This window comes from Hydra viridissima, unplaced genomic scaffold (assembly GCF_058129835.1).
Source record: "Hydra viridissima isolate aposymbiotic clone 2 unplaced genomic scaffold, HvirCarnegie_v1 scaffold_8, whole genome shotgun sequence".
Classification (NCBI taxonomy): Eukaryota; Metazoa; Cnidaria; class Hydrozoa; order Anthoathecata; family Hydridae; genus Hydra; species Hydra viridissima.
In genome coordinates this window covers 3,714,839-3,737,500 of record NW_028324307.1, presented here as the reverse complement: position 1 = coordinate 3,737,500, position 22,662 = coordinate 3,714,839, and the positions used below count along the sequence as shown (strand labels likewise).

General features: G+C 29.7%; 2 protein-coding genes and 1 pseudogene across 2 annotated transcripts in view; all 3 read right to left on the bottom strand.

Moving 5' to 3' along the window:
* The window catches only part of LOC149884570 (uncharacterized), a 317,612-nt gene that overhangs the window by 238,424 nt on the left and 56,526 nt on the right, over nt 1–22,662 (bottom strand). The gene's annotated exons all lie outside the window — the stretch shown is intronic.
* Nucleotides 1,015–2,076, bottom strand: LOC149884579 (sterile alpha motif domain-containing protein 3-like). The gene is made up of 4 exons (XM_090096389.1): nt 1,903–2,076; nt 1,558–1,750; nt 1,404–1,483; nt 1,015–1,302 (listed from the first exon to the last, which is right to left on the bottom strand). The coding sequence occupies exons 1-4, from the start codon at nt 2,050–2,052 to the stop codon at nt 1,015–1,017; spliced, it is 711 nt and encodes a 236-aa protein (XP_089952515.1). The 5' UTR covers nt 2,053–2,076.
* On the bottom strand, nt 4,821–6,691 carry LOC149884578 (uncharacterized; annotated as a pseudogene).

Sequence of the window (22,662 nt, the reverse complement as noted above, 5' to 3'; positions counted from 1 at the left end):
AGAATACCGCTCAAACTTTCAAAGCAATCTATAATTATGTTCCCGGTATTCCATCCGCACCGAGTGCTTTGTTTCTTTTTAGGGATTTGAAGGCTCTTTCAAACTCTTCAATTATTAAATCTAGGGATAAGTCATGGGGAGAAAGTAAATTATTTGGAGTTGTCAAAAAATCATTAAAGGAAATACTTGTAGGAGGAATCCTATCAGCCAATCTGCTTCCAATATCCGTAAAGTATTTATTTAACTCTTTTGCTATTTCATTTGGATCACAAACACAAACACTGTTTATTTTAATCATTCTCGGAATGAAATTTAAACAAGTTTTCTGTTTCCCCGTTATTTCTTTCAATATTTTCCATATTTGTTTTGAGTCATTTTTATATTTGGTAATTAGATTAGAGTAATAATTTTTTTTTCATGTTTTTACGAATTTTTTCAAATAGAGTTTTGTAGTTTTTATATATGCGTAAGTTAGCATGGGATTTTGTTTTTAAATATTTTATATACAATTTTTGTTTAATTTTTGAAGATTTTTTAAGACCCTTCACACTAAAAAAAAAAGGTAGAATTTTCTACCCGTAGAGGTACTTCGTATATCCGACCCTATGGGTAGAAAAATATATCATAACTTTTCGGGTTTTAAAATCTACCCTTAACAAGGGTATAATAATCCACCCAAGATTTAAAATCTACCCTAGATTTAGGATAGAATTTTCTACCCGTAGAGGTACTTCGTATATCCGACCCTATGGGTAGAAAAATATACCTTAACTTTTCGGGTGTTAAAATATACCCTTAACAAGGGTATAATAATCCACCCAAGATTTAAAAATCTACCCAATTAGGGCAGAAATATTTATCACGCGAATTTACATTGCAGCTTTAGTTTAATTGTGGAACCGGTCAAAGTATGTCTAGTTTAAAGTATTATATGGAAATTGTAATTAATTCACTCGTGTTTATTGAGATACAAATTATTTTTTTAAGTTATATTTTTATAGAAATTATCTATTATTACAAAAGTTTGTTCAAAATTCTTTGACTAAATGGTGTTGTAATGTAGCTAGAAACGCCACAAACATGGCTTGCAACAAAATCTAATGTTTTTTTAAGTTTTGCGTCAAATGGAATTTCGTACACCCAGTAGGCTGCAACTAAACTTGTAAGCGCACTTAATACTGTCTTGGATTTTGCTATTACTATGCCGTCGAGCATTACGTTTATTTCGGCATCATCAACGTTAAAAACATTTGCTTCGCCTGCACATCTGATGGTTATTGATGGAGTGGAAACTTGTGGATTCTGTAATTACAAAAATGTATAAATTATTAAAGTACTAATTTCATTAATAATTATTCATAATAAAATCGTTAGTAATAAAGACTACAAACTTGATATACAACCTTATTTAAAGAAAAGAAGCGATCGATGTCTTCACCAAATACAACTGGTAAAAGAAGCAAAGAAGCCGATATTCTCTGACCTGATATTATATATGTATGCGATAACATGTGCAAAAAAATAGTCTATACTACAAAGAATATGTTTATTATATACCTTCAATATCAACATTTGATGATGCACCAATACCATTTAATAAAATATTGACGGTTTGCAAAAACAATGTTTTTTTTATTGAAGGCAACTTTGATTTGCAAATGTCCAAAATTTTGTCTGAACGATTTTGAAAAAACTTCATTATCTTAATTTTGAAATTTAAACCAGTGATTCGTTTTGCTTCTTCGAACAACTAAAATGAGCATTAATAAAAATATTTGTACAAATATATTGTAATATATTGTAATAATTATAATAATTAGGAATTATGCAAAAGGAATGTCAAAAATGAAAAAGTAAACAATAAATGTTTATAGTTTGTTAATTGAAAAACACAAAAATAACCTCAATTTCCATTGTTAAACAAGGAAACTTTTGCAATATGACTTGTGTAGTATTGGTTTTGATAAAAATTCTTCTTGATACATAGGTACGGCTCATTCTATCAGATATAATAGTCGCGTCAGGATGATGTTTACTATGCTCCTTTAACATTAATATTACATGTTGCTCTACACTTGAAGAATCTTCTAAAGAGTCATTTGAAACCTGAAACATAAATTTGAATATGAAAATTTTTACAAAAAAATAATTACAAATTTTATCCAAGTAGTACTTGGATATTACCTACCATAAAAATTAGCTATTAAAGTTTTTTATTGCAATAAATAAAGATATATAAAATAAAGTAAGTCAAATTTGAGTTGGCACAATGCTGGTTTAAAATTAAATAAATTGCAGTACCTCTACTCTAGTTATATTTACAGGTTGATTATGATTAATCAGCTGGCTGTGTATCCTTTTGGATGCAAACTTTTTATGAGCTATAACAGACTCATCATTAGAATATTTTGCACATTCCGATTTAAATTTAGTTCTTAGACTATCCAACCATGTTACCTAAAATAGAGAATTTATATACATATAAATCCTTATATGTATATAAATTTATGAATTTATATTCATATAAATCATAAAGTTTGCATAGAAAGTAAATATTATACAGTTTTACACCATACATATATGTAAACATTCTTAGAGATAACTTAACAAGATTTAGATTTTATAAGAATTTATTTAAATACTCACATAACTTCGATGATTTGCCTTTCATAACTATGACACTGTTACATAGATTTGGATATGTTCGTACAATAGCAGAACATACACTATTGTATATCACAGATGATGGGTAGCTAAATAATAAGTATATTATTTATTGGTAATTTAATCCCTTCAAAAATTTGTATTTTAAATATATAATTAAATCTCTAATTATATGCCTCAGTAACTATAAATAAATTGAATATATGTGTTAACAGTTTCAAAACACTTCAATTCATTCGTTCTGTACAGAAGGAATTTAGTTCTGTTAACACAATTGCACACTATTCTGTGAGATGCGTTCTTGAAAAAACTAACGCCTGTAAAAGTTCTACCTGGGCCAACAACAAACAATGATGTTAAAATAATGACAATAATGACGATGATTTAACTACATAATAAAAGAAAATTTAAAAACTTACAGATCATATTGTATAAGATCTTCAAATAATATTCTCACAAGAGAATGCTCTGCAAATGGCTCTAATGAAGCCTTGTCCTTTGCTTTTTGTAGGGCTACAGAAATATGTTGGGGAAGAACGGGCATGCTATACACAAAAGGAAACACACGCAATGTTTTCTCGTTCGTTGTTGATCTAATATCAAGCAATGGCGTTAAACTGTTATCAGACATAACTGCACAAGGTTGGGGCGCAAATTCAGAATTAGTAAAAAAATCTAAAACAATTTACTAAATATAATATGTTTAATTTAAAAAAAGTAATAATTTCCAACTATAATGAAAAAATGACTAAATAACTTAGAACATAGGTATACAATGAAATGTTTAAAATTCATTGCAAGTTCATAAAATTATTAACCTATTGAATTTGAACTCCCTTGTTGCCCAGACCTTGAAGTGACAGGTATTTTATGAGTCCAAAGTTGTTCAGCCCCTAGAACAATTAAAATTTCATTTACACAATGCAATAGCACCTCATCGTCGTCTATTTCTGTGCCATCAGAATTCAAAACTATCACAAGAGGGTTGATCAAGTTGAACTTTCTTTGTGCTGTAAAGAAAAAACAATATTTATATAACTACATAAATCAATAAAATTGCATAATCTTTATTAAATATAACGGTATTGTAAATATAAAAACAACCTTTTGTCTTTAAACTCAACAAATTATCAGCAACAAAAATTTTTTTCTGAACTCTGTCGCTTGTCCAAACTTTGAAGTTATACATTTTTAAGAAATAACTAAACTAAATAAAAAGTAAATAACTTTAATCTAAATTATTAATATGTATGATTTAAAGACTGATGAAATTAATACTCTCCGTATAACAACAACATCAACAACAGATAATCATTTTCATTTACAATCATTACATTAAATAAGATATTTAAAATATATATAAGATATTTTTGCAAATGTTAAAAAAACATAAACACCCAAACAAAAATTAACATATTAATAGTCTAGGGAGTTAGTAGGGTAGGTTGGGAATGAATGTTAAATTAAATAGTTGGGTTGAATTTTAAATATGTATTTATATTTAATATTGTAAAGTATTTTAACTTTTAACCACACTGTTGTGCAAAAGTATCATATTTTCACCATTTACGTTATATGAACTAAGTGGCTGATAATTAATAATAGCTCCTGGTGTATAAACAATCCATTCATCACTCTTTTCCTTAATGTAAGCATCAAGATGTGGGTTATAAGTCAAAGAATAATGGAGAATACAACATATAACCCATAGGCCATGCAAATATAAAATGAATTCAATTTCGGCAAACAGTGAAACGCATTCTTCATCAATTACATTATAGACAACAAAGGTTTTTACACGTGATAACGTTCCATTACATTGCAAGCGATTGACAGACAGTATATTCTTTTGATTACTACTTATCTCAATTCCATACATTTGTTTAATTTTTATGCAAAGACTGGTTGGAAAAATTGAATAAGGAAGAAATTGCTGTAAACCGAGAATAACTGGAGAGCTCTGAATCCATTCATTTGCTGGTGACAAAAGAGCACACTTAGCCATCTGGTGTCTCAGCAAGAGTTTTAGTAATGTTTCTAAAATTTTTCACACGATGAGCAATTTGTTTAAAATATTGATGTTTTGCTTCAAATCTTAGGCAGCAAAGTAATCTAAGAGGACCAAATGGGGAAATCATTCGTGGATAATAAACAAGAAAATGTATCTTGGGTGTAAATGATTTTGGATTTAATCGTGCTAATAACTCATGGTGCCTAGCTATAAGGTGGGTGAGTACAGGAATCCACTCTATATCAATAACTGGTGAAAGAATAATTTGGCATATTTTTCTGCATAACAAATGTAGCAACCAATATTCGTTTTCATATGGTACAACTTTTCCAATATATAACGGAAGATGATAAAATAATGACCACCTCTCCACAGCCTTTCCACTGATATGCTTGTTACTTGATACTAAATTAAGTGGAACAATTGAAGGCAATGGTTTATTACAGCGTTCAGTAATCCCATATTTAAAATTTTTTAGTATCTTTCTGAGCTCACAGACTGTCAAAAACTTATCTTTAACAAGGCCTTTTATAACAACACTAAAATTAACACTCATCAGTCCTTCCAATATTTCATGTAATATGTCCTGGGGCATGGAATCAATTGGGTGAAAATAATTTAAGATAGAAAATGGGCATTCTTTTTTAACTCCATACACAGGCATCAGAGTTGGATCAATTGACACAGAGTTAACATGATAATCATGACTGGTTTAAGTTCTTAAAAGACATTGACTTTCAGTTTTAATATTACGAATGTTAATATGTGGTACCATGCAATTTCGACAAATACGGTTAGACGAGAAACATGCAGAGAACCCACCAATTGTATGTGCAGACAAATTATCACCAGATGATGTAACAATGGAGCCTTTAAGATTGTGTGTTATACCTTCAACATTAATGTTTATACCTTCATTTTGAAGTATCATTAAATCATTCAACAAAGGTTGTAGAATTAGTGCGTAGCCGTGTTCTTTAATTATACTATACTTTGAAATCAGTGCTAAATGAATGTGGTTCAATGATGACCAATATTTACTCTCAATATTGCCGACAATAAAGTAAAAAACACTTATTTTATGAGTTCCTTTTCGACTTCCTAGCGGGTTGCATATTTCAAGTTCATCACTAAAGAAATGTAGTCTGATGAAAGAGTCACAGCAAAAATCTTTTATTCTTGACTGCCATACCAAACCATCGGTATAGTCATGTAGATAATCACTAACCTGTTTTTTATGCTGAAAACCACTCCAAACATCTTCACGTTTTAGATAACTTTTCAAAGTTGCCAATAAAGGAACATAGTGAAATTTAGTATTAGCTTGATTTTTATTTTCTAACGTAACAATAAATCTATTGTCAATTGGTGAGATATTATATTCAATTGGAGGAACATAGTCAAGGTTTAACTTCATATATGATTCCATTAGATGGTCGGTGGATGTTGATTTTGAAATACGTTCATAGAAAGAATCTTCTTCAAGAATTTGTCTATACACATAATCTAGTTTCCAATCAAATGTTTAAGTTTAGCCCGAATTATTGAAGAAATACTGCTTTGATACAAGTCAAACAATGTTTGAACTTGCTCAAAAATTTGCTTTGTTACTGATTTTGGAAGCATAAATTTTTCTCTACAATATAGTTTAGTGTGACACAATTGTCTAGAGAAGCATTCACTAAAATCCATAAAATCATGCATTAAGGACTCGTCAATATTTAAAAACAGATTTTCTTCACACTCCCTGGCATCATATTCCTCTGTTTTCTGACTGTCCAATATTTCGGAGTCTGTATTTTTGAGTAAAGATTCATCAACAGCTATTTTATGGCATTTATTAATGTGCCATTTAAAAGTATTAGCTGTATTATACAAGTATTTACATTCACCAATGCCACACTCTAAATTCCTGAATTTATCTTCAGAATGCGAAAGAAGCATATGATTAACTAGATCACGACATGAGAAAAAGTGTTTTCGACAATAAATGACTTTACACATATATATAGACATCTGAATTATTTTTTGACTAAAATTACAAAATAATAAAAGTTTTCCTTGCCACCTAAGAATCCTACCATTTTGTCGTGCTTTTTTGCTTTGCAAGGTAGATATTTTCTCCAGCCGAGGTAGAATTTTCTACCTTAGTTTGCTAATAAAAGGTTTGCCGTTTATTTTTAGATTTGCGTTTAGGTGTTTTTTCAAAACCCTATTACAAAGTAGCAAAATTCATACCCTAAGGCAGAAAAATCTACCTCAATTTCAATATTAGGATTAAGCAGCGGTAAATATACCTTAGGGTATATAAAAACACCCCGTTTTACCTTTATTTCTTAGTGTGTTGGTAATCCAAGGACTATTTAAGGTTTTTAGTTTTAAGTTTATTTCGGAGACGGGAAAATTTGCATCATACACCGAGAAAAATGTATTAAAAAACTTATTATAGATTATATTTATGTCTTCATTAAATTTATATCCTTCCAGTTTAACAATGATAATTGATATTTAAACGTTTCTAAATTTTTTTGCTGAAAATACGTTTTCTTATAGTTTGACTTTTATTAGAGTAAGAAGTTGAAATGGCGTTGATTGTTAGAAAAATGGGAAAATGGTCTGATATATCTGATTTTATAATGCCTTTTTGCATGTCATTGTCATACACATCTGTTGTTAAAATATTATCTATTAGGGTGGCTGAGTTTTTTGTTATTCGAGTAGGCTGGTTGATAAACGGTATCGCTCCTGATACATATATTTCATCATAATATCTTTTAATTTTTCTGTTTTCGCAATAGCGTAAGCAATCCATATTTAAATCGCCAATTACAAAGTTTTTTTTCTTTTCTTTCTTACCTTTATGAAAAATATTGTGCTTTAAGTAAAAGGTTAAGTTTTCTGACGCATCACCAGGTGGCCTATAACAACAACTTAGAAGAATGCTTTTGCTTTTTAACTTTTCGCTTTTGTTTAAAATTTCAATTGTAACGATTTCTTTATCGTCTTCAGAAACGCACAAATTATTCCTAATGTTATGTGCAATGTTTAGTTTTACGTAAATCAGAATTCTTCCACCGCATTTATTCAGTTTTCATTCTAATAAAATTGCTTCAAAACCAGGAAGATGGAAATTAGAGTTATTATTAAGCTCATTTTGTGAACACCAAGTTTCCGCTAAACAAATAATATCAAAATAGTTTTTAGTTTCTTCTATAAAATGCCGAAGATTTTCAAAATTTTTCTTTATACTTATATTTATGTGGACAATTCTGATTTTTTTGTTTTCATCGCCATTTTTAGAAAGAAATTCTTTTAACTCACTAGCATAATGATAAAAACAATCTATTTTTAAGTCATTAAAATAATTGCTATCTGGGTCTGTGTTTTCATCAGATCTAATGTGTTTGTTTCTAAAGTTGAAAATAAGTGATTCATAGTCATTCATTTTATATTTTTGTTGTTACCATTTTTTGTGTACAAAATAAGATTTAAAAGAATTTCTTATACTTCTGAGGCGCGCGTTACAAGTTTGGTATATATAACTTTAGCAAACTTACCCTCAGCTCGAAGTTCTTTTGCTTTCGTAAATAGAAGTCGTCTTTTTTCGATTGTGTAATTGCTATAGTCTTCGTTTAGATATATTTTTTCGTTCCATAGTTTTCTTTTTTTATATTCATTTAAAACGATTTCTCTGTCTTTATAGTTAAGAAACTTCACCACGATAGTTCTTCTTTTTCCAGATTCGTTCTTCTTTCCAGTTCTGTGTGCTCTTTCAATTGCAATGTTGTTTTTAATTCCAAGTTTCTCCTTTATAAACTCTTTGATCTTCGGCTATCTTTCCACGTTTCTTCTTCTCTTTCGTCAAAGCCATCAAAACGAAGATTGTTGCGCCTACTCCTATCTTCTAATTCTGCTAATTTATCTTGAATAAATTTGGTGCACATTAGATTCTCGTTGTCTTTGTTATAAATATTGAGTTTTACTTTTAAGTCATTTGATTCCTTAACAACTTGTTCATAATATTCATTTTGAAAATTCATTGCTTTAGTAACTTCAGCGAGTTCTCTCTTCAGTAAAGCATTTTCGTTTTTTAATTTTTCATTTTCGTTGTAGAATTTTTTTTCAAATTTATCAAATCTGTCTTCAAAGATTTTTAGAAGAGTACTTTCATGACATTCCAAAAGTTCTTTTACAGTTGTTAAAGATTTTGCCATTAACGAATCATTTCAAAATATAAAAAACTTAATTAAGCAGCAATAATAAAACACGTCTTATCTCGTTGAAAGCGTGCGCGAAGAAAAAAAGCTTTTGTATCTTCATTCTGAACCAATTTCAGTAAACTTAACACAGTTTTTATATTTCGGTTCTCTCCTGAATATGAATCTGAATACATTATAATTTTTTGAAAATCCTTTGCGTACAATTTTATGCGTATAGTTAAACTTTGCGTACAATTTAATGCGTATAGTTGTGAACCCCGCGATGCTTGGGTTATAGGCTAAACATACATGCAGCCCTTGTTTGTCTTTAAAACATGGCAACCAAGATTGTATACATATAAGTTTCTCTTGTAATAAGCCACTGATGTAGATAGTTTCGGAAATGGTAATGCTTTTTCTAAATCAAAACTAAGCACGTATATTTCGTCTGAAGCTCTTAATCGATCATTAGCCATACTATTACGGGCAATTTCTCCATTTAACAAGTGTTCATATTCAACTTCAGCTGCATTGTTTTCTTCATTTATTCTAGATTGTTTTTTTTTGTTACCAAATAATCGCGTTTTGGACAAGTATCTTTTGAAGGTTGCTTAAAATGTAAGTTAAATTTTATCGAAAATATATAGTAATAAAACTTCTCCTTTACCGGTACAATATGCTCTTCATTACATTGTTCGATATACAAGTTATACATTTTTTGCTATAGAAAGGTCTAAATTTAAGTATCTGCGTCTGGGATTATGACCTCATGTATAATGGCTTGATATAGTAGGAAAGGAACTTATATGTTTTCTTACATGGGAATCATCTATTTTATTACCTGGAATATGTTGTCCCCGGTCGTCCTTTAGATCTTCCTTTGAATAGCAACTATATAGTCGCCCGTTACTTATCTGATGTTTCTATAAAACAATTTTTGCTAACACCAACATCTTGGCCGTTAAGTCTAATGAAATTTTCAAAAGAACGAGATCTTGGTCCTTAGGTGTTTTTCCTGGGCCGTTGTCTTTTTATAGCATGAACTTAAATTAACCTTCTTAAAAATTAATTTTAATTATGATGATCAATAAGCGAGTAAAAAATATTCATCGCCTGTTTTCTTTGATAAAAAGTTATCTTGCGATTACTAAGTCGTAAACAGTTTTAAGATTTATTATCAAATTTCTTTGCAGGAATTATTCTTGTATTTCTCTTTTGGTATTGTTTATCTTGTATCCTTTTTTGTTTCTAAACATTTCTAGACCATTTCCCAGGATTCCTGCTGCGTTTTAAACCAACTTTTCCGTTATTTTGATTATTTTCTATATCTTCGTTATCTGACAATGTATCAGAATCAATACTCTCCCTGAATTAGGATGAAATATCGTATCACTTTCACTGTGTTCTATTTCCATTGACATTTTTAGTTTTTATACCCTTACAATAATTTTTTTTTATTATTTTTAGAAAATCAGAGTTTTTACAGTTATTGAAGAAAATTTATTTAATGTCTTTGATAACACAATAATTTTTGCAAACTCTTCAGCGTAATATTTTTGTGTTTTGACGCACATGAACATAGCAGCCGAGAGAAATTTCGGGCCCTGGGAAATTCTCTTAAGGCGCCCTCATTATGATCAATTACATACCCAGGACCAAAAGAAGCGTGCTCTGGTCATTGAAAATGAAAAATAAAAGTAAATTAAAACTTTTAAAAGTCAAAACTATTTAAATATTTTAAAAAAAACTTTAAAAAATTGTTTGTACACGCGCGGGGCCCCGGAAATCTTTCTTGTCCACCCCCCACCCCCACCCCCTCTCATCGGCCATGCACATGAATAAAATTCAAACAATTCTAATTAGAAGTAACGGTTACAGTTACTATGAATTTCTTATTTTTCAGTGTAATTAACAAATATCGAAAGAAGAAGAATAATTTAATTTTTATTTCAAAGTTTATGTAAAAAAATTTTGATAAGAGGTTGACTTATTCACAATGGCTTCTGATATTATTATACAATATATTCAGAAGCTATTAAAATAAGGGCTGTCGAACTTAGAACATTGTTAACAACGAGCAAATCCTTTAATAACTCAGAAGATAATTATTTATTTCATCAAAATTTCCAAAAATCAGAAAATATCAAAAAATGGACTTAACCGGATTGGCTTTTGAGCGGCTCATTTCATAAGTTCATTTTACAGTAATTAATTTATCTTAAGAATTTTGTTGCAAATAAAACCTCTTACATGAAAAAATCGCATATTAAATGCAAACCAGCCATATTTCATTATAACAGAGTTTATGGTTTCATTTTTTTAAAAAAGAATAAATCATATTTAAGAAAGCTTTAATATTTCCATTTTGAGTTTTATTGAAAATCGCGGGGAATAAAGATGGCAATAAGTGTTTAAAAAGTATATTGCCAAGGATTCTGCTATGTTTTTTTGAAGCATGGGTAAATCCATAAAAGCTAGAAGCCATCAAGAAGCTGATAGATAAGCTAACACGACAGACGTGTATGATAGTGAATAAAATGTATGGATAAACTATCAATTGCCAAATCAAACAGCCAAATTTAATCACCATTATTTATCTCTCTAACATATTCTCCAAATTGCTCAAAAGAAAGTCTTGTGTATTCGTTGAGATGATCTTTTCTACTGAAATAGCCAGCACTATAAACCAAAGACATTTTAATTTCTTTAGAACTGCTTTCAATAACAGGAAGATTATGAAAAATATTCAACAAAGTATCACCTTGCATTACATAATTACATTTGTCACACAAATGACTCTATGTAACAGTACCGGATTAAGGGCGTCTGGGGCCTCTAGGCACTTCATGTTTCGGGACCCCTCTTATATACAATACATGCAATTATTTTTCTTCTACCCACTATCACTACTCATTTAAAAAAATTTTTTAAAAAAAAAGAAAATTGGTAAATATTGTACACTATTTTCAAACAGAGGTACAGAGTAGGCTTACAATTACACACAGAAAAACTAATTATTCATAAACTATATATAGGTATTTGGTTTCTTTATATATCTACTTTTCTTACTTTTGCCGCGGAAAATTTAGAAATCAATTCTGCATAATTTATTCTTTTACAAATTTATGTTCAATGCACATAACGTTTAATGCATTTAACCGATCTTGGCACATAACAAAATGTTTTTGATTTTTAATGAGCGCTTACTTCGAAAATGGTCTTTCACCTTCGTAGACACCACACGCTATTGTTAAATATAACCTAAAAGCAAATGCCACGTTTGGATAACATTTTTTAGATTTTTTACATTTTTTTCGAACTCAATTTCTAGGTCATTAGAATATTTTTGTTGAAGTTAACTTGCTCGATTTTTTTTATCCAGTAAATTTTTACTGTTGAAATCGAACAAAACTGAAAAATTTAGTTTAACATTTTGATAAAATGATGAGCGTTTTTTCATTTCAACAATTAAGCTGTCAACAATTACTAAATACACCTGAGTGTTAAATTTTTGGTGGAGTTAGTGAACATTTTGTATTTCTTTCCCACCGAAGTAGCTTTCGTTTAATAATTCGCCGTTGCTCTCTCTTGCAATTGATTTCAAATTCATTAAGATTTAATTGTTCTTTAATTTTTGCTAACATTAGGCGAGCTTCACCTTCATAATGCGTAAAATTTTCTCAAATTGTTTTAAAGTATTCTGTCTAACATTTCATATGATCAACAACTACATTCAATCTGAGTCTCTCTTTTTGAAATAACACGTTCACCTTTTTTATTTGCTCCAATATATCATTCCAAAATAAGCACAGTATGCATGTTTCAAGTTCTAGTAATTTGTACGTAATATTTTTTGACTCATAGAGTTTTGTCCATTGTCTTCTGCAATATTCTGTAAGCTTCTCAGAATTTGTATATAGTGTTATTTTAAGGCTTTTATAGCATCATGCCTAGTTGACCAGAGTGTTTCAGAAAGCGATTTAAGAACTAACGGACATGAGTAACAAGTTCATGATCGTTCATGATTTTGGAATTAGTTATTTCTTTGTTCATTAGATTTCACCGATAGGTAGAATTAGCAAAAAAGTTGTACAATTTTTCTACTATTCCAAAAAACAACACGGCTTCGGAACATATGCTTGCTGCGGTGTGTCCTACAAGATTTAAGGAATGTGTAATGCACGTAACATATTCGGCAAGACAGTTAATTTTTTAATTTTCACTTGAAGTCCGTTATACTTGCCGGACATGTTAGCAGCGTTATTGTAACTTTGAGAACGAGAGTCATTTATGTCAAGTTTGCATTCAGATAAATAATCTAACACAGTTTCAGCTAAGCTATTACCTTTGTGACTTTTAATTGGTATAAATTTTAGAAAACGTTCAAATATTTCAAAGGTGCCTGGATTAACATGGTGTATTATAAAGGTAAGTTGATCTTCATGTTGTACGTCGGGAGTAGAATCAACTATTATTCCGAAATTTTTCGATTTTTTGACCTCTTTTAAAATCATTTCGGTAATATATTTGCCAACCAAATGAATGAATTCATCACAATTTGTTGATGACAAGTACGATACCTTTCCGCAACCACAATTTCTAAATTTTTCTATACGACTTGCAAGGAAAGCATCATACTTCGCCAACAACTCCAACGAACCTAAATAATTGCCATTACTAACAGAACCGATAATTTTATTTTGTCCTCTCAGAGCTAGACTTCGTTCGCACGAAAAAAAAATTAACATCTATAATTCTTTTCAAATATTTTTTCAAAAGTTTAATTCTCTTTTTAATCATTTAGTGTAAGTTTGTAGGAGAAAGTCATTGGTTATCATATCCTTGATAACTTTACTTAACAAAAAGTATTGCTTTATTACCACCTGTCTATGTTGACCCTTATATGCAATTTACACATTTTGTGAGTTGGAAAATTTTTGTCATTTTTACTAAAACAAAAATTGCCAGGCATCAGTTTTATTTACCTGACAATATCTTAGTATAGTAATAGTGACCTATTGCCCAAGATGTAAATGGTTCATAATAAAGACGATGCAAAATACTGTAATAATGCAATATCATAGTATAGAATGTAATCAATGTTGTAAAATGTTACAAACTTAAAATGTATTATTTAACTATGTAGGACTTCTGGGACAACATCAAACAAGTGACTACAAAGAAGGTGACAGATTCTAACAAAAGTAATATTGGGAGTCAAAAGCTAATACCACTGGATGAGATTGTTTTTGACATTAGACTCAAATAGTTCTATAGAATATAGAACAACTATTCTAGAATTAAATTCTGAGTTTTTATATTCAAATTCACTGTGTTCTAATGCAATATAAAGAAATCTAGGTAAAAGTATTTGTATTTGACAAAGCAGTTTCTTTCAATATTAGTGACACTAACCTTAGTAGTCTCTTTTTTTGCAAATAACATTTAATGATTAACTTGGGCCCTGTCCTATAAAGCTTGTTACGCAAAACGAAAAAAATTAGTAAATATGGACAATTTTTGCATTAAGTTACGCAATTTTCACAACTAAAATCCTATAAAAAATACGTATTTGCGGATTTTTCCAATTCGCCGTGAAATGAGTAACATTTGTGTAAAAAGAGAAATTTTAGCTTTTTCGGCACACTAAAGGCAAACAAGGAATATACCTCGGAGAAAAGTATTTTATTTATCTGTGTTTTGTAAACAAATTTCATATTATTGTTTCAGAGATTTGCGTACGAAAATAAAGGTTTTATATTCACATTATATATATTATATTCCTTGCTTACATTGTGTACCAAAAATGGGTCTGCATTTCTTACATTTAGAGATGCAAAAGTTCGTGTACTCAGTGATTTATAATGCTCAATTTTTATTGATTAAAACCAAATTTTATTTATGAAGATGACAAACAAGTTTCGGTCGATGACTAATTTGCCTATTAGGTTTTTTTATCGTAATGAGATAAAATAAAAATTTGCTTTTGAACAGAAGTAAAATGGCATTTGCCTTTTCTGACCATTTTGTTTATGTGAACGCACCTTATGTTAACATACTAAACAAACATTTTTAATCATTTATGGGTTCTAAGCAATTTTGATCATTTACAAATTTTTGCCTCAAGGAGGCAATTAGCACTGGCATTTTGGGTGGCCATATATAATAAAAATTACTTACAGTAATGGTTGTTTTAAAGTGAAAAAATACTAGTGCTTATTTACAAGTCTTTCAACATTTAGATGTAACACCTATTTGAATTATTTATTTAATACTAATTTAAATAATTACAAAAAAGTTTGAAGAATTTGCTGACGACGCTTCTCATTCTGTGGCATTAGAACAGGAGCCTCTGGAACAATATTGGCCTGAACACCTTCATCTTTCTGAAAATCAGCAACATTACCTACAGCAATACACGTTGTGAAGCAAAGTGTATTGCTGTAGGAGATCATGGTGCTGATTTTCAGAAAGTTCATATTTTTAACACGATCATGATGCAAATTTTGCAGCAAAGTCCATATTTTTAACACGTCCAGTGCTCAATGCATAGCAATTTTGCTTAACAATTCCAAATATTCGTTCAATACAATTTTTTGTGGAAATGTGAGCTTGGTTATATCTTGATTGAGGTCCATTTACTGCACCAGGGAATGCAGAAATTAGCCAATCATTATTAGGATAGACACTGTCCCCTAAAATCTCACAACCTGGGAAAGGCTGCTCACCAGATATAAAGACATTTCAAATGGTGGATTCTCGAAGTACCTAAAATATTAACATTACTTCAAATATTCTTGTAAATTACTCTGTACAAAATTGGAACAGTTTATCATAATAATAATTTATGAAAAAAAAATTAAATTTATGCCAACGCTCAAGAGACACCTTGACTAAAACTCACCAAATATATATTAGGATCCTTAGTAACAATCACTTTCATTATGCTATTTGGTGTAATTATTGTAAAACACTTTTTATGGCTGTATTAGAGTAAAACAGCTTTATAAAGCAAGTGGATACCCAGTTTCTCAAAATATAAGTTTACTGAAGAATTTTGAATTTCATATATCTATGTACTTTAGTAGGCATCAGTTACTCTACAAAACAAAGGGATTGAAAGCTGAAGTATTTTCAAAGAAGATTAAAAAAAGTTTTTACACTCTAGTTTTCAACCCAATCTTTTGTAGAAAGATGGATGCCTATTTTGGCTGAACTATTTCAAATTTTTAAGTAAAATCATTTCATTTAAAATTGTTTTAATATTTTCAATTCTTAACTTAAAAAAGTTAAGTCAACAAAAACTTACATTTTCTATTTTTTATATTTTGTTTACGACCTTTAAGTGAAGTGGAACAAAATAAATGAAACTGAACAAATGAAATACCGATTAATAAATTTTGTCTACATGTCAAATCAAAAAAGTTTTTGTCAACTTCAAAGCTCATAACTTTGCAAATTTTGCAGCTACAGAGGTCCAACATACCATTTTGGAAAACTTTAAGCCTGCTGATTTCAAATATGTCGGACATGGTATAGAATGGGCCCATATTTTGGAGATTTGTTGCCATCATTCCAAAAGGAAGGCACAACCTATATCATGCAGACATATTTGGAATCAACAAGCTTTAGACTTTTAAAAATGGTAAGTCGGACCTCTGTAGCTGCAAAGATGTCAGAGGTACGAGGATTCAAAATTATTTTGTAATTTATAAAAACATACTTTGCTACAAGGTAAGATTAGATTAAGTTTTATGTGTCATTTTTTGCCAAAGCAAATTTATTCTGATTTAACAAGTTAAAGAAATTTTTTTCAAAATGCAGGACATTACAACTTTAAGCAAGTAGGCAACACTAGATTCATGTAAATAGACCATACTTACTCTTGAATCATGCCAACGTCCTGGTGCCTTGGATGAAACATAAAAGAACTGAAGTTCTGGTCCACAAACTGCCATGAGATTTAAGCTGTGTGTATGGTGCCTGTTCATAAAAGAGGCTTCATCAGCACTTGTAGGATTTACCAGTACATGACTGCCATTAACATAACCACACACACTTGGCAGCCTTGCAATCTCAAAAAATTTCTGTGCAAGTCTACAAGAATTTTCAGGCCAATGAATGTATTTTCCTCTCAAGTCAAAGATTACATCACAAACATTGTGCACAATCCTGGAAAAGATACAATTATTTGTATGTCAGAAAATGTTGATCAAAAATTGAACTTGATACATGGTTTAATTATAACTTTATAAAAAAAACTGTCTGTACAGATTTTACCAAGTAAATATTTGCTTGTTAACAAGTTATTATCTTATCAAGCCATCATGATGGCTGGGAGTTTTAGCAATCGCCAGAAAGTCTTATCGCTCTATTATAAAATTTATTATACAACCCCAATAATATCAAACCAAAATTTCTTTTTAAAAATTGAGTTTTTAAACGTAACTTTATTTCATAAATTTTAGTATATATAAATAACTTACAAATACATTTCACCTAAATACAGTGTCAGTACTAATCTTGTGACAGTCTCAGACAGCATGATAGAATGTATTGGTCCCAAAAAAATGTGGAAAAACTTTGATTTGATCTTTGGCTGACTGGCTCTTGTTCCAACCAGTTTTAGGCTTTAAACGATCATTCAGTTACTCCTCCAGTAAATTTACAACTTGTCAAGGAACTCTGTAACGTTCATAAAATGTCTTGTCATCAATATTATCACCAAATTTTCTTTAATTGAACTGACGAGGCTGTCACTCTTGTAATTCTAGTTCCTCAAACATTCCCATTTCTAAGTCTTTATCTGATGAATAACCTGTCATTTTTACAATACTAAATATTTCTTGAACTTTATAGAAATTTCAGATCTGTTACAATGATGAAGATTTAATCAACTAAGAAGAATAAACATAGATAAAATTTAGTGTGTTTGCATTAAATTTGCCAGTGTATGAAATATCCACCATTAGTGGATAAGAGACTGTGCTTTTGCTAAATGACAAACTTTACAAATTGGATTTTTTTAATGCCAGTTTGAAACATGGTTTATTCTGTACTTATGATAATATTAATTTTATTTTTGCTAATTTTTCTCATTTTGGAAGTAATGCAATTTGTTTTTAAATTTAAAAGCTTGTAACTAGTATTAGTAAGATTATTAAATTACTTAAGTTATCTAAAGTGAAGCAATTAAACAATTTTTCCAGTAAATGCTATTGCCCTACTTATTACGTCACAATCTAAATTTTCATGCAGTAAACACAAAAACGTTTGATATTTAATGAATATTTAACTTTTTCCCCACTCATGTTGGAAAAATTATAACACTTTTCTTTAGCTCATTTGCTCCTTTTACATAAGTTTACACATAGATAAAAACCATATAATCCAAAGGTGATCACAAATAATATATTTTGAAGATAAACACCATTTACCTTTGCTACTTTTAAATCAACATGTTACTAATAAACTTTTTATTCTACAAGTTAAAGGTGTTAAAAATAGATAAATTAGTTTTTAATAGTTGCCATAAATGTGCTGTATATGGCACACTTATGGTAATTTGGCACGTAAAACCAACCAGACACCACAACCACGCATGATAATAGGATCGGCATGTCCCTTTATATGCAAAATCACAATAAAATAATTTTGAATTAATTTCTTCCGATCGACACGTAATCACAGTGTTTGAATAGGGGTTTGTCATTCTACAAAACAAGGGGTTGAATGCTTAAGTCTTTTGTAATAAAAGTTTTTTGAATCATCTTTTTAAAATACATTAGCTTTCAACCCTTTGTTTTGTAGAGTAACGGGCGCCTGTTGTTAGGTCTTTCATGTCTTATATTGCAATCAATCGTGAGTTTGCTCTACTATAAAGTTATTATTTTGATAAAAGTTGCTACTTCAAGTTGATGGATTTTTAAATATTTTATAGTTAAATAATGCTTCTCAACCAATTCTTACTATTAGAAAAATGTCAAAAATATTGTTGAAACACTTAATATTCAATGAAATTATGTAACTCTACGTTTTCCGAGGACAAAACTTTTTGTTTACAAAAGTAGACATCTGTGGTTTGAAGAAAAAATTACGAACCTTTGCACACAATACTTTGCAAAATCATTCTTTGGTTAAAGTTTTGCGTTATTACACCAAATGTAGAATTTGCAGCAGATTTATTTGCGTGAGAAATTTTGAGTAATTTACTCAAAAATTCTGCGCAATTTTGTTTTTAGGATTGCAGCTCGCAGAAATTTTTTTTGCGTAAGAAAAAAGCTGCTTTTTTGCGTAAATTCCGCATTTTTTAGCTTTATAGGATAGGCCCTTGGTGTTTGATATTTGTGGAGAATTTCATGTGAAAATACAGGTCTGAAAAGTTTGGTCTGAAAAAAAGTTAGAAATTTATTCGTGCCCAAATTCATATTTCAAAATTCTTACCAACTGTTGATTATCTGTTGTCGAAGTAGACAGTGAAAAAGGAAATATGGAACTTATTATTCTAATTTTGTCAATGAGAAATAACAGAGATTGAGTTTGATTTCTGTCTTTGTTTTCAAAACAAGAAACTGGTAAAAAAAAAAAAAAAAGAAAGAAAAAGAAAAAGCAAGCTCAAATTATCGAGTTTACGATTTCCGATACATAATGATCGCGTAAGTTTTTTATCGAGTTTTTACGCTTAAATTAGCGAAAATTAAGAAAAAATATCTTTATAATAACAATCCGCTCATTTCAGCGGATTTCAGATGAAATTGTCGTGAATTCCGATCAGAATGAGTTTTATTGAAGTGACCCTGGTCGATTAGGAGCATGCTTTAAAATTTCCCTAATCTCTTCTTCTATCTTTTGCTCGTTAGCATCTTTGATGATTTTTTTACAAGCTTCTAAATGATTAGTTTAATATGATATGTTTAAAATAGTTAATTAATGTACTCAAAAGGTAAACTGTATAACCAAAAATCTAAAAACGTTTATGTTTCATAATTGTTTTTGACAACTAAGCATTTCAATCATCGCCTTCTAAAGTCACTTGCCTTATAAAAATCTTTGGATAAAACTTACTAATCACTAGTTAGCAGAGTAAACAGCTTTCAAATGATAGTTTTCCTTTTCTGCCATTGAAACTAAACAATGACCAAACTTCATTTACTGCTGTTGCGCGCATAATGCGCCGTACTGCATCTTTACAATTCCGGCCACCTAGACTTCCAAAATAATCTTAAAACCAATAATTGAATTAATATTTGTGTAAAGTAGCAAATGAGGTAACTTAAATTGTTATAATAAAACTATACATGAATTGCAAAATGCGTCTACAGCAAACTTTCAAATTGCTATTTGTAAGCTTAAACATACTTTCATAACATAATTCTTAGTATATAGTGTGTCAAGTTATGTTGTACTTGCTACTAAAACTGTATAATTTCAATGACAAAGTATGGTGATAGAGAGTCAATGGATGAAAATATACATTTACAAAAATAACACAGTATAACACTTTATAGCTATTTTGGTCTGCTGTCAACTAGAATAATGCATAAATAATGAAAATTTAACACAAGTAGTCTTAATTAAAACAAAGTATCAGTAATTACCAATTTTTTGCGATAACTAGAGTCCTTCAACTTTATCTCAAGCTGTTGCAATTCCTGTTCATTTTGGATTTTCTGGAGTAATATCGTCGGAAATATCATCCCTGATTTCAACTACAAGACCTCGAAGTATTGCCTTAATCTCCTCTTGATTTTCAATAACTATGTCTAGTTCCATAACTAAAGAGGACAAATCTGTAGTATCATTAAAGTTATAGAACAAATATAATCTGCAAATATTATGCTTTACATTATGCAAACAGAATGCTTTTTTTTAAAACGAAATCTACATCATTAACATATAAATAAAATCACAAACAATACATGCTTCTACTAAAAGGACAAAAAACTTACATAAATTGAAAACAACCCACCATATGTTCCTGTAGTATTGTCACCTGCTCTACCACCAGCAAAAGTGTTGCTGTCTGTCGAACTATTGACCATTGCCCCACCAATACACGGTCTTCTGATACTGGGTTTAATATAAACAATATTTTTTTGTTTTAAAGTTGATAAAAAAATATTTGCCTCATTTAAATTTTTCTTATCCTTTAAAACTCGAATAGTTGTCTATAAAGGACGTTTGCACTCTTTTACAGAAAGATGAACCTTTTGGATGGTCGGTCGGTATTTAATACTATGAAATATTTAGAATATATTGTATTATATTAATCTCTTGATTCAAGCACCGACCGACCATCAGCGATCGTTGATGGTCGGTCGGCCTTAGATACCTACCGACCATCCAATTTGCTATATATCTCATAGTATTAGTAATTAGGTGGTCGGTTCAGAATTTGTAAATCTTTCGTATTATAAGGCTTTGGGAACGCCCTTTTAGTATATATATAAATATATTGTGTGTATGTGTTGTTTTTTTAATTACAATGACTTTATTTGCATTATTGCGGTTTATATTATTTGTTGATGCTGATTGGTGCGGTAAATGTGCTTGTAGTAGTTTATATAATGAGTGTGTTGATCATAATTTATATGCTTGCGATTTTTGGAGTTTATGTGAATGCCATACGACGATACGATTTTCACATGGGGGACGATTATTATTTTCAAATTCCTCATGGGTTTAAGGTGGCTTCACAGGAAATGTTTTTTTTTTAGTAAAATAACTTAAATCTGTTCTAAAATCAGTTTTATAAATTCAATTTAATGAAAATAACAATAAAATATAAATGCTTATTGAAAAAAAAAAAAAAAGAGGACTTTATTTATAAAAAACGCATAAAAAAGCATATATTTATTTATTTTTCAAAACACGATTAAACCAGAATGGCTAATTAAAACAACTCGCAACTTTGCAATATTATTATCTGATATATGAGGTAGAGGATGAACTAAGATCAATATATAAAAACAAAAACATTTCTTTTAAGTCCCTAAAAACTGAAAATTGACTAATTTTTAGGGGGTAGGGTTCAAAAAAAGACTTAGCAATCAATAAATATTCATTCAATTATCAAGATTCTAGTTCATTCTCTACATATATATGTATTGGACAATTAGGGAAAATTTGAAGGTCTAAGCATTTTTTAATGTTGAGATATCGTGTTTTGAGTTTATAAATTATGTTAAAATCTTCATTTTTAGATATAAGGCAAATAAGTTAAAAAAGTTTTAAAAACATCCCTTTTTGTAGCTATTTTTTGATAATTGTTCTTGATCTTTATCAATCCAACCTTTCCTAATTCCTCTCAACTCTTTTCTTCTTTTTTTTTTTTTTTGGTTGTCCTTTTTTCACCATATTCTGTAACCGCTTTCGGTCTTTTTTTACTGAACTGGTTATTGTATTTTTTCCAAAGTCTAGATTTAAATGTTTAAATACACGATAAATACCAGATGAACCTTCATTAAAAGAAAGAATTGCTGAGTTTACTCCCATTTCAAGAACATCTGTCTTTACATAAACATTTTTAGGACATCGGGACCAGATGATATTATTTAGTCCTTCATTACAATTTTGAGTTTGCCCATGAAGACATTTTTTCAATAAACTGTCATTACTCAATTCATCAAAGTCTTTCTTAATAATTTTATAAATCCATTCAGGCAAGTTTAATTTAGGAGACTAGTTTTCATCTGCATCTGCATTTTTACTTTTTTTCCACTTGCACCAGCTATCTGGACCAATTGGGCAAAGAATATGTCGATGAGATTTGTCTTCAAAATCTGTATA